Raw genomic sequence first — 14,389 nt, forward strand, 5'->3', positions numbered from 1 at the left:
CAGGTCAATAGGGACTGCATAGTCATTTTATTTTTATTTTTTATTTATCTCTGCTTACTAAATTTCATTCATATTTTATTTAATTTCAATAAATATATTCATATATGCTTTCACTAGAATTTCAAGCAAATCGACTGCAAAATAAAAGAAAAAAATAAAACAGAAAATAGAAAAGAAAAAAATGAAAATGTTATTGGCAACAAGTGAGGGCAAAGAACGTGGATAATCGGACAGAGATGGCATGGCATGCATGATTATTTGTCTTGAAGTTGGAGATATTATAAAGTCAAACTGAACCATTTATTGATATTCAGATTTGGTGAGTGCGATTCAATGCAACCATAGATATAAAGAGAGAGAAAGTTTGTGATTGGGTTTATGGTTCGGTTCTTCAGAATGGTTTTAAAGTTTCTTCACTCCCACAAACTTTCAAATTGTTAATATATATTTTTTTTCTGTTTCAATTTATTATCAAACATAAGTATCTAATAAATAAATAGTTAACACATAAAAATTAAAAAAAATTATATTAGAATAAAACTACAAAATAAAATAATAACTTATCTAAATTACAAACTATCGATCAAGAAAATTTTACACTTAAATAATAATATTTTATTTATGTTATTGTTTCACTCTCAACGAATTCACGCTGAAATGATAAAAAAACGTTTTTTCCAAGTTCACATAATTTAAGATAGTTATTGCAAAAGAGAAAACACACAAATAAAGACAAAAGCAAGGATAAACTAGATGTAATAACAAGTCATCACAAACTCAAAACATTTCATACAAGAATCAATTATAATATAAATCAAACCAAACATCTCAACATGAAATATTCTAGACTGAACTGTCTGGACTTAAAATAATGTCGAGCTATGGTAGGTTATGTACATGTAGATGTTTTTACTGCTTTGTAAAGTCATTACCAAATGGGTTTCATCCTACTACCCTCATAAGGTTAGTTTGTACCTCATATTGGAAGCACCTAAACTAAAACCTCCTACTACTTTCACCATATGCGTCAATTTTCTCTACTTGAGAAAGACCATTAGAGTGTCAGGATAACCCTCAAGATTGAGCTACCTGCATTAATTCTAACAACACTAAGAAGTTCTACCTTGAAATCATTTTAATCACGTGTTCCAAACCATACCACACATTTCATACAATATATCAAACACACCTTAAATGATCAATGTAATTATCCTTCATAAGAAAATAAGAGAAAAGAATACAAAACTCATCATCATCATATATCATACATAATCATAAACAAAATCTTGTTTCTAATTCATATTATAAATTAATAAGTATTATAAATCAATCATACAAATAATCACATACATTGAACATACCTTAAGAAGTATAGAGAAACTTAGTTGACAATCTGATACTTTCGCTCAGTCACCAACTCTGTTCACTTAACTAAAAGTGTCAACCAACCCATTCTCTCAACAACCATAGCTCGTTGTACGAATACAGAAATAATGAGTTATGCTCGCTCAACTAGAAGTGTTTTACTCGCTTAGTGAATACACTCGTTTAGCGAGACTATGTACTTTTGCAACACCAAAACTACAGAATTTGCACCCTTCAACCACTTATGACTTATCCTATGCATCTTTCCCAACTTTTAACACTCCTATATTGTATTCTAAACTAAATTGGACCTAAAAAATGTGTATCATCCAACTTAAACTAGTTCTTAATTGTTTTACAACAAGATTTTAACTTAAAAACAATTAAAACCTCACCTTAAAGACCAAAATGTAATTCTACAAGTTTTGACTCATGTTTGATCAACTTAAGGACTCTAATAACAAGTCAGAAATGACTTATCAATATCCTCCAAAATGACCATTTTGACATAAAACTTAAAATTCAAAATTTCACTAGTTCAAACCCCAAAGTACACTTGAACAACTTTGCAAACACTCCAAAATGACTATCCCTCCATTCTAACACACATATAAACTAATTCTCATCCAAAACAAGTTTCAAATGACCAAATAACAACCCTGAAACAATTGCTTCCTCACCCTAACACCTATTTCTCAAACTCATCTATCAAAACCCCCTTTTTAACTTCACTACCAAAGTATTTGATCCCTCTTTCTTCTAAACACTTTGAATTCAAATTCTAACATCAAAGCAACTTCCTATTACACCATCTACGATAGCAAAGACATCTCATTTCATCATATCAAACATAAATCATACAATACAATAACATACACATATAATTGAACTATCATAGCATAATTACTTCAATTAATACTCAATTAAGTTAATATGCAATAACCACTAAACATGCAAGACAATTATAGTTAATGAATAGACATCTAGCTTCCTTTACCTTATATAGGTGCAACAGAGCTCTATAAACACAAAACCCTTTCTTAGAGCTCAAGAAACTTTAGAAACGCCTACAAAACACCGAATAGAGATCAAAGAAGTCCTTAGGACCTCTGATCAATAGGAAATTAGAAAAAGACATTACAACTCACATGTGACAAGAGATCATTAAGCATGATCTCAATTAAGAATGAAAAGAGAAAAAGGAGACGAAACTTACTTGCTCTAATGAAGAAATTGATCGGGTAGAAACGTAGACCTTGTTGTTTGGTTGTTTAGGTACCTCCTGATCATCAAAGAAATAACTCAGTAATTAGAACTCTTAGAAAGAAGGTAGAGAACTCTAGAAAAGTGGTTTCTAGAGAGATGATAAGTTTTAAAATAATGAAAATAACAAAACTATTTAATATTAAAATAACCTAGTCTCGTTATTTTTAAGTTACCACCACTTTTAAAATATTATTTTCTAGAGTTTTACAAAAATAATTAGTCATTATATTGATTAAATTAAATATCATTTTATGAATTATAAATTATTAGTATTTAAAATAATTTTTATTATAAATAAAAAATTATAATTAATTTGTGAGTTAGAATTTAAATTGATTTTTTAATATTAATTATTAAGATTTTAGCTAATTATTATCGTTGATTTACGTGATTATGACTATGGTAGATGTGCAATTTTTTTTAATTATGTGAAGAATTTAGGTTTATTGGTCAACACCAAAGGTAAGTTTACTAATTTTATGTTTGTTAAAATAACATATGTAAATTTATGTCTTTTAAATTTAAGTCTAACCTAGAATAAACAGAAAAGAAAAATATAACAAATGTAAAAAAAGTATTTTTCTGATAGAGAATGAAATCAAGCTTTAAAATTGAAATTAAAAGAGAATAAAGCTAAACAAAGAGAAAATATTTGGAATTAATGAGTCAAAATTAATCGTATAAGAGATATGAAGTCTATTCTATCCAAAATTTTAACACAATTTTGCGGCTTTGTATTTCTATTTTGATCATTTTTCATATCTCTATAATATATAGTTGAATTTCTCACAATTAAACAAGGAGGTTAGAATACTTGTTGCTATCATTCAAATTTTGTTCCTCACAAAAAGATTCAAAATTCACCCTCTCCATTTAAAAGATAATACTTGGAGTCATATTAATACACATAGTTAAAAGATTACAAAATTGTTAATAGAAAAATTAAATTTCAATAGTCTTTCTCTTTCTTATTCACTTTTTTATTAATTTACGTTGTCATATTTTTACATTTCAAATTTTCATTCACTTAGGATAATCATTGTGTAGTCCCATATAAAGTCTAAAGAAATTTAGAATAAAATAATAAAATTTCTATAAAATTTTTAATTCTTAAAGAATATAACTTTTACTTATCATTTGTTGTTTAAGATTGATGAGTGAAAATAAAAAAGTGAAAAAAGAAAGAAAGAAATGGAGATTACATTAAACATATATAGAAAACAAAAATATTGTAGAAGTATATATTTGACAGTAATGAACAATTAGATTATCGTATAATATTCAATTCAAAATGTACAGATAAATGAATTCTGAATAATCAAAGATTAAAATATCATCTCCTATCTAAAATATTAAAATAATAATTTTTATGGTATTTAACTTTTTTATTTCTATTTAATACCAAACTCAAACTTTTACTTAAATTTCTAATAATTATAATATGTGATGAAATATTTTTTTCAATTTGAGTTTTGGAGATATTCTCTTTTAGATTTATTGTCTCTCTTAGGCTGTGTTCACTTGAATATAAAACACTATTCATGGGTATTTGAGAGCGAGGAAATGCAATGTCTTTTATATTCACTTTAGACGAAATGCGAAGAAGGAAAGACACAGATTTAAGGGATTTATAAATTTGTCATCACTCGCAAAAGTATAGAGATTCGGAAGGATTGACGATATAATGTCTTATTTACCCTTTACCTATTATATAATTCTAGCTTGAGTCCTGAAGTAGATCATTCAACTTTATTGAACAAATATAGACCTCTACTTATACAATATGACATATAAGACTATCTTTCTTTCATTATAAGTATGTCCTCTAAGGTTTTTTCTAATGCGATTATACTCTTTCAAAAATGTTTCCTTCCACAAAGAGTATACAAATAACATTATTTTAGTTTAAGAAGCTTTCAATTACATTAAAAAATATATAAATAAAAAAAAATGGTAGTTGGGTCTTCATGAAAAACTTGGAGAAAACTTATGATAAGGCTAAGTTGATATTATTTTAGGATAATAATTCAATGAGAGATATTTATGACATCTATCTATTTTTATGTTCATTAAAAAATTTAAGAACATAACATTTGAATAATAAGTTCAAGATTTTCTCAAATAACAACAAACTAAAGAAAATATTAAAAACTCAACACTTTAAATAAAATATTGAAATGAAAAAACAACAATTGAAAAAAAAAGCACGGGAAAAAAGAATAACGTTGATCAATATGCAAAACTTGTTGATGATGTAATAGAAATTATCACACTAATCAAATTTGAATATAGATTTATTTTTAATTGCTTTAAATATTTCTTTTCATGTATACAAGTAGAAATGATATAGTGGATCATGGTATCTAAATCCACCAAAATTTAGAAGGCCAAAAGTAAGGTGGGCCTTTTTCTTAAATTAAAATAAAAAATATTTAAAAGGAATATTGTAATGTAACCATTAATATTTTTAAATTACGGTTTATTTTAATTAATTTATTAAAAAATTAATTTATTAATTAAAAAATTCAAAAATATTTAATTTGTGGGGGGAATCCAACCTACCTCATTCTTAGCAGGCCAATGAGGATCAAACCAACACAGATTACACTAACCAATTCACCTCTATGATAAAAATATAAGTTCCAAAGACAATTGCAATACTCTATTTAATGGCATAGAGATTTTTTGTTTGGCAACCATATAGGACAACATAAGATGAACATATTGTCATTGGTAAATAATAAAGTTAGAAATTTATAAAATATATGTAGAGTAGTTTTAAAAAATTAGTTTCTTTATCATCCTAGTTTTGATAATATTGGTTAAGAAATTAAAGAATTTTTATTGAAATAAAATATTTTTTTATACAGTTTATGTATTTTTTTTTTAAGAAACATCCTTTTAGTGGGCTTGTACATCATGCGGCTGTGGAACCAGCTTTTATAAAAAAGGAAGCACGAGTAATTATGAAAGTTTGAAAATTCTTCTCGAAACCACTTTTAAAATAAAATATAATGTTATTTTAGAAACTTTAAAAATAATAATTAGATAACTGTAATTGTTAAAATAAATTACAACTGAGTCATATAACTTCTTCAAAGTTTTATTTTATTTCCAATCCGTTTATACATTAATTTTAATATTATAGAAAATATTTTCTTTATATTCTTAAAGTTTTTACACATATATGTAAAATAAATTTTAAAAACATAAAATTAAAAAAATGTTAGTGGACTAACCTACTGACTCGCTCTTTGGTGAAACAGATTAAAATTTTCAATCTGCTCTATTAAACAAAATTGAACAGACTAATATTTTGTCATCGTATTTTAAATAAAGAAAAAAAAGTAATAATGTATCTAATATTAATATAAATTTTTTATTTTGAATCACTCATTCTTTACTTTTTCGTAAACACATGCTTCAAAAGTACATTTCAAAATTAGGAAAAACTACTTCACATCTTCTCATTCTCTTGTTAACAGAACTTTTTTCAACAATATATATATACTATGATATACAAATAATCATCCCCTGGCATAATATTATATATAAAACACGGTTACACCAGCAATGATTGAAACGTTTTTAGCAAAATGAAACATTTTTGTTTTTTCATGTAACATTTCCCATGTCATCCAAGAGGAGGTTGTTGATTCTCCATATTCTCATGCGATGAGCTGTTTGCTCCACCTGCAATCATATCCCTCATGAATTACACCAAAATACACAGATTTTACACCAGAAAAGATTTTAAACTTCTTAAGGAAACAAACAAAAAGCATCATTTCCATGTGATACGACTAACTTCATGATTGTTCAAAAGCAAAAAATTTGTTAATAGCTAATATTTATCAGTTAACAAATTCTTTTAATAACTTTTTTACAATAAATAAATTATGTGTCACCATTTTATTTATCTGAATATTTGAAAGGATTAAATATGTTTTTAGTCTTTATATTTTGGGACGATTTTGGTTTTAGTCTCTCTTTCAAACTAAGGTACAATTTAGTCCTTTAACTTTATAAAACTCTGGTTTTAGTCCTTTTTACCAAATTTTTTCAACTTTATTTGCTATTTCAAACGCGTTTTTCAGTTAACATTGAAGCAAAAATGTGTCAAACAGTGTAAACAATCCAGATGCTGTAATGAAACGTGCTTGAAACAACAAATAAAGTTAAAAAAATTTGGTAAAAAAAACTAAAACCAGAGTTTTCTAAAGTTGAAAGACTAATTATACTTTAATTTGAAAGAGGGACTAAAACCAAAATCACCCCAAAGTATAGAGACTAAAAACATATTTAATCCTATTTGAAACTCACTTGTAATAAATTATCACAGTTGTAAAAAGGTTGTCAAAATGGTTAATTTTTTTTTTTTCATTTATCAATTAGGATACAAAAGATAGTTGCAAAACTTTGGAAAATTACCTCCTTAGACCAGTTGGTCTTCCAAATAATCACAAGGAGGACTAATATCTGAAGAGCCCTGCCACACAATGTGCCTCCCCAAAGACCCTAAGGAAGAAAACCTTATAGGTTTGTAAAATTTAAGGAAGCTTAAAATGTGGATTTAAAGAAACTATGACAAGAACATTCTTACCTTGACACCTAAATGTTGATTTAAACCAAGGAAAAATCCAATAGGGAGTCCTACAATGTAATAGCATGCCAGGTTTATGTAACCAACCATAACTTGCCATCCACTCCCAACGGCCACACCTTTGTGGACATGTCAGAAAAAGCATTAGAGTTTATTGCAATAATTGAAGAACAATCATGAGATAGGGACAGCATGTTACAGAATAAAGCTTTTGAATCTGGAAAAGCAAAGAATCACCTAACATCACTTGTGAAACACTATTCAGAACCATTGATACACCAAGAAGGTATGCTAAGTCAGCAGCAGCTCCTATCATTTCCTCACTGTTGGTAAAGATTTTGGCAAACTCTTCTTTACTCAAGAATGTCACAGTCATGAACAAAATTCCAAGGAGGAGAGACTGAAACATTGTCACACAGAAACAGTATCTGGCTGCTCTTGGATGAGACATTCCTAGTGAATTGGAGACCCGAATGCTTGAATGCCACAGAACAAATAACCAACATAAGATCAACCTCTTACATCAGTAACGTAATATTACATCTATGTTTCTATTTTATGGTTACTCACCTTGTGGCAGCCCTTAATGCAAGGACCAGCATTGAGTGCAAACCCTGAACATTAAAGCTACAAATACAAAAGTATATATATAAAAGAAAACCAGTAAACAAAAAGAAGTTAAATTGAATTGAGTGGAAGACGAAAATCAAAGAAAAAGTGTGTTATGACCAATTTAAACAGCAGAAGATCAGTAAAAGTTGACAGTTTTACCAAATTGAGTAAGAACCAACAGCAATCACAGGATTGTCAACTTGACCAGCAAGGAGAACAATGCATGTACCATACAATTGTTCCAAGCAACTCATCACAGATGCTGAAAAGCTAAACTTAGCAAATGCCCACAAATCCCTGAATGCCATCCAAGAAAATTCACTCCATTCTTTGCACCAAAAAATGGTATACACAAACAAAGCCAAAGCGTAAAGCCATGCTACGATGTTAGTGACCATGGCTATCTCTGATATACCCCCACCAAACACAGTTACGAAGACGTACAGCAGCACATTTTGCAAGAGAAAACCCAGAAATTCAAAGCACATAATAGCTTTAACCTTGCTCTGAGACTGCAGAAACGCATGCAAGGGAAACGTTATGGAACAGGAAAACATGTAGGGAATTGCTTGCCTAGAATACCTTCCAGCAAGATCAGCAATTTCTTTTTCCTGGCCAAGCAACCTTAAGATTGGTGTGGAATATACATAAATAGGTAAGAGGATTATGCAAGTTGAACTAAGTATAATCCATGATCTTTGAACATAAATACAAGTAGATTGAATTTGCCCAGCTCCAAAAGCTTGGCCACACAGTGTTGACAGTGCAGAAGACATACCAAACTGCAATTTTGTACATGAAAGTTAGAAAGGATAAAAAGAGAAATCAACACCAAAGTTTCCCATATGTGAAACAGTCATCAATGGTTTTGTAAGTTCATTTTCCTGTGTTTAGGAATGTAAAGAAGAAGAAAAAAAGAAGGTTTTGATGAAGAGAGGTGCTGACCAACAAGTAAAAATAGATGGAACCAAGGACACCTTGGTAAACAGAGAGAGAAGAGAGTTCAAGGTCTCCAAGATGACCGGCATAGACAGAATTTGAGAGCACTGTTAATAACTGAAACAGTGCAGACAGTGCCATTGGAAATGCTATTCTCCATATCTTCACTGTCTCTGTCCAAAAAACAAATTTAGCATCTTTCAACCCTTTCACTGCCAAGTAGTCAGCTTCTGCACTCAACTTTTGGGGTACTAATGGTGTCTCCATTTCTGGAGTTCTTCCCTTAACACTTTCTCAGACAGAATTTTCTTATGTAATTTTTTGATAACCTCACTGTTACACTGTATGAACCTAAAAATCCTTATTACCGAAGTGGGGTTTGAAAATTTTTGAGACATACATTAAGAGTTAAAACTAAAAATGAAAGAATTTATTAAGTCAAAATTTTGATAATTTATTAAGTGAAAATGGTGTTTGTTGTATCACATCATTGTGAAATTTGAGATGGTCTGTCACAGATGTCTCAAGCACTTTCCTCTGGTATACGATTCTTAGGGGTTTGCGGTTCTCATTGCAAAACCTCATACACCCTGCTTCAAATTCAATAGTAAACACATATTTTAAATTTCTTAAAAAATATATAATATTTTCTAAGAAAATTAATAATACTCTAAGTTACACAACTTCTTCAGAAGGTCGTGCTTTTATGTATAACTTTCATGTATTTTTTTTGTCCGTATATTAATAATGTAATTTTAATTTTAGAAAAGTTGTAGTTTTATATATAATTTCTAATTTCTTTTTCTATTTTATATCATGATTATATAAACTATTTTTATAATATTTTTCACAGACTACTGTTTTTAATACTCTTATTTATTTTTTAATTTTTATTTACTATTATATATGATAAAATTTATACTAACTCAAATAATGAAATATATAACATACATGGATACGTGTAAGAAAAAAAATCAATAAATTTAATATTTCAAGATTTTAGATTAAAAATAGTTTCAAATATTTTATATAAGATAAGTCTCAAGTCACATACATATATAATCTTTTATTAATAAAATTCTATATGAAATAAACCCAAAATTACGAAATGTCACGTATGTAATCATTTTTAAATTAAACAATTATATTTATTCCTTGCTTAAATTATCTATGAAATCTTATTGACAAATAAAATTCGTCAATTAATTTAAATTATCAACATATTTTGTAATTTTATTGATAGATTTTATCAAATGATTTATTATTGATAGATTTTTTTTCTGTAAATTTATCAATAATGCTTATTTTATTTATTAACAGATTTTTATCGATAAAATATTTCAATAATTTTGAATCTGAAATTCCTCTATAACACTTATTGATAATGTAAAATATTTATTACCAATAAATTTTTCTATTAATAAATTTGTCAATAAAAAAAGTAAAAAATTTTCCGACTACATTATTTCATCTTCTTACCTTTAACAATTCCACCTTCAAAATCTAAAATTATTAACAAAGATATACATGAAACCAATGCGCACCACCATTGTACCTGCATCGAAATTAAATCGCGAACAACAACACAATTAAATCCTACCACTACAAGGCTACTTCACGAAACCAAATCATGAGGGTATTTCACGAGTGCCATCTCAACCAAATCTCCATTTTCTTGTGCACTATCTCTTCATTGTCTCACCATGAAACACAAATCCATTGACGAAACCAAATTTGAGATAGTAGGTTCTCAACGTGATGCTTGGAGAAGATCCACTCTCCACTAAAGATTAAGGGTGTAGAGGAGGTGAAGGAGACTAAAAATAAAATAAAATAAAAAGTTAAAAGAAAGAAGAAGAAGAGAAGGAAAGAAAAGATGAATGAGATCGTGATATTTATCAATATATTTTATTGACGGATTTTGATCCATCAGTATATATTATCGAATGCACTATTACCGATAGATTTTAGTCTATAAAAAATGTTTTAAAAATAATTATTACTATAGAATTTTTCATATTTTTGACGAAATTTAAATGTTGATAATATTTGACTTTTGTAGTATACATTATCTTTTTTTGGGAAACTAATCTAAATTTAAAGGGTTGTTGTGAATCTAATGGTGAAAACCAAATTATCACATAATTCGATCAACTTAATAAAACTATATTGTTGTAAAATGTATAAAAGGAAAATTGTCAAACACCAGCACGTGAAAAATGATCCAGGTAAAAATGTTAACACAATGCACCAAGCAACCACGTGAAAAATGATCCAAGGTAAATGTTCGTATAATGCACCAAGCAACCGCACCACTGATATACTAATGATAGCTTCTCAATCAAATCAAGTTGCAAAGTAATGTAACTCTAAGTTCTCTAAGAAAAAAAAAGAAGTGGAAACTATGACTTTATGTTTTAATCTCTATTATAGTACCTTTATCAAGTGAAAAAATGATACTAATGATAGCTTCTCAATCAAATCAAGTTTCAAAAAGTAATGTAACCTTAAGTTCTCTAGGAAAAAAGAAGTGGAAAGTATGACTTTATGTTTTTTTATCTCTCTATTATAGTGCCTTTATCAAGTGATGGTTGATATCTTCGTTGGAAAATGTCAATAACTTTCTATATTCTTTCACTAGTAAGTTTGTTTTATCACTCAAATTGCATGACATAGTGTTTACATTGTCTTCCCATAATTATTTAGTAACATGTTAGTATTGCAAATAAAGTAGAGACAAGTTGATGGTGAAACATCATTCCCACGAAGCACGGAAAATTAATATAGAAATAATTTTGAATAAAATTCTCAAATTATTTATTTTTTTATATGTTGCAAATTGAAAAAACAAAAATAGTTGTTCATCATGAAATTAACTTTTTCCAAAATTAAAGAACCATTTACATTTTTCACGAGAACTTCTGAAAATCATAACGACAAAAGTGGGACATGGAAAGGTAAACCACGATAATGGCAATGGAATTAATTGATCATACCATGAGTGGTAGAGAATGTTGAGGTCCATTATCTCCACAAAATGTTTTGTTAAAAGTAGAACATTTTCCAATAATATATAAACAAAGAAATAAAGTGAGATGATTGATACTTTTTTTTTCATTCATATTAAAGCTGTATTCCAAGCTTTATTTACAATGGATTCGTTTATATTTAAATGGCATAATGTAGTAAATTAATTATATTATTAATTTCATTTTTTACAATAATTAAGAATTATCACTTGATAATTCTTTATTATATATTAAAATAAATAATGTCAATATAAAATTATTTTTATTATACTATATTTTATAAATATTATCCATTAAGTAAAAAATATTGTTAGTCAATATATATTTTTTAGGAACGCTAAACTTTTCAAAAGAATATAAGATGCCGTTTAGGATAAGCATCGACGTAAAAATATCTAATTTTAACTTATCAGATTGTATTATGCAAAAGTACTTAAATTATATCAAATTTTTTATTTCACGTGGTCACTAAACATAAGGAACTTTAGAAAACAAAGTATGATTAGTAAGATTTAAGAATCGACCATACCATATTATTTTAAATATATTTTTCTTTATTTTTGAGGTGTCTTTTAAATATAGATTTGTGATAATATTGTGTCTTAAAGTGAATAATAATTGAGATGCATTGATTTTGATTATTTTGTCTTTAACATATTTCACATCATAACAATTTAAATACATTTTCTTTATTTAATTTTATAGATATTTTTTAAAAATAAAATTATGGCAAAGTTTTGAATGGCAAAGTTGAGTTTTAAAATGAATAATATTATATATATATATATATATATATATATATATATATATATATATATATATATATATATATATATATATATATAAATCTTATTTTAGCAGTAAAATCTAATGATATTTAGATTGAATGAAATTGAGGTTTCAAACACATGTTATTGCAGAATTTGGATTTAAATTTTCAAAATAGGTTTTAGTTTAGAAAAAGTCAAAGTCTATCACAATCTGATGGCATTTTCATAGTTTTGGTGAACTTATACGTTTCGGTTCAAAGGAAACCGAGACATAAAACTTATATTACCTTGGTTAAAGTGAAAACTTATGCTTAAAACTCTGCAAAATTCCACTTGTCCCTTTACAGAATAGACATTTTGCTTGATATCTTTTTGAAAAAGAGCTATTGCCTCGATTGGTCAGAGAACCGATGCAGAAAGTTCTTCAGAATCCCTCTACAACCTCTGAAATTCATTGACATGACAGTGTATTAGGACATACGACATCGATTCCAAACAGAACCGAGATAGTATGTCTTACGACATTGGTTCCAAGCAAAACCGAGACAATATGTCTTGTTCAACACCTAACAGTTCTGATTTTTTAACGTTCCAATTCCTTTTGTCAACCCCTATGGCTTCGATCCTGGGGGAGCCGATGTTAAAATTGATTTATGCCTCAGTTTAACCGTGAACTGAGGCGTATAGGTTGAAAACAATTTCAAAATTTTCATTTCATATTTTATTTTTATTTTTTTCGGACCACTTTAGGCATGATTTCATGAAAAACCGAGGCAATAAGTTGTCTACTGCCTCGGTTAACTAAAGAACTGACGTAGTATCTATTTCGATAGTGTAAAAATTGTTAACCTATTGTTCATTCTTCTTCCTCGTGTTGTCTTTCGTTCTTCTTCCTCGCATTTCTTCTTCCCTGCGCAACAATGTTCCTCGCGGTCTCAAGGTGTGCGCCCTTGACTCCATTTCCCTCACACACAACCATTGCCTCGTTGCCTCGATTATTGATTGTCGACCAACGTTTATGCTTCCATTTGTCTCGTGTGAACTATGCTGCTTGTTGCCGCCACCAACCGTTCGTTGCTGCTAATAACGATTGAAAATACTGTTATCTGTGATGTAATTTTGATACTAAATTACCCTTTTTGACTTAAATTTTCTTTACCTCGTGTTTTTGCTTTAGTTTTATAAATAAGAGAGTTGAGGTGGAACTTAATGATTTTTTGACTAATTCCTTTGATTTTGTAGGCTATTGGAATGATTTGAAAGAAGAGTTAAAGTAACAAACAGTTGTAGTGCTGAAAAGTCAAAGCTGAATGCAGAAAAGCCAACCAGAGTGCAGTTTTTCAACGTCAGAAATCGACGTTGGTTGCACCGGGTGACGGGGGCTCGAAGCTTGGGCATCCAATTGATGGCCCAGGCCACACAAGAGGTGCAATTCTCGCCCGGGCGACCTCCTTAGACTCCTGAGCGACGACTTTCCTGGACCAGGCCCTGTTTCTGCATTGTTTCAATTCTTTTGGACCGGACCCTATTTTGGCACGCCTCCGGCACTATTTAAATGACCCTGGGGCTCTAGGTTTTGCATCCTTAGAAGAGAAGAGCATAGTAATACACTCTTTATCCAATTCTTAGGCTTTCTTTCTCATTCTTTCCTCCATTTTTCATAGAGTTCCCCCATGTCTGTGGGGATCTATTTGTTGTTGGGGAACGATGTAACCTTGTAAACTCTCGTGTATTTGAATTGATTCTTAATTTCATATGCTTTCTTCATTAATTGTTAGAATAATTCATCTCTTTCTTGCTTGCTT

The 14,389-nt window shown here is 28.8% G+C and overlaps 1 protein-coding gene across 1 annotated transcript; it reads right to left on the bottom strand.

The window, feature by feature from the left end:
• Window positions 1-6,149: 6,149 nt before the first annotated feature.
• Window positions 6,150-9,192, bottom strand: LOC106767056 (protein DETOXIFICATION 34). Its single transcript, XM_014651880.2, has 7 exons — window positions 8,792-9,192; window positions 8,006-8,628; window positions 7,805-7,861; window positions 7,472-7,710; window positions 7,235-7,353; window positions 7,063-7,149; window positions 6,150-6,324 (listed from the first exon to the last, which is right to left on the bottom strand). Exons 1-7 carry the CDS (start codon window positions 9,050-9,052, stop codon window positions 6,247-6,249), a joined length of 1,464 nt encoding a protein of 487 aa, XP_014507366.1. The 5' UTR covers window positions 9,053-9,192; the 3' UTR covers window positions 6,150-6,246.
• Between the last annotated feature and the right edge of the window lie 5,197 nt (window positions 9,193-14,389).

This window comes from Vigna radiata, chromosome 1 (assembly GCF_000741045.1).
Source record: "Vigna radiata var. radiata cultivar VC1973A chromosome 1, Vradiata_ver6, whole genome shotgun sequence".
Taxonomy (NCBI): Eukaryota; Viridiplantae; Streptophyta; class Magnoliopsida; order Fabales; family Fabaceae; genus Vigna; species Vigna radiata.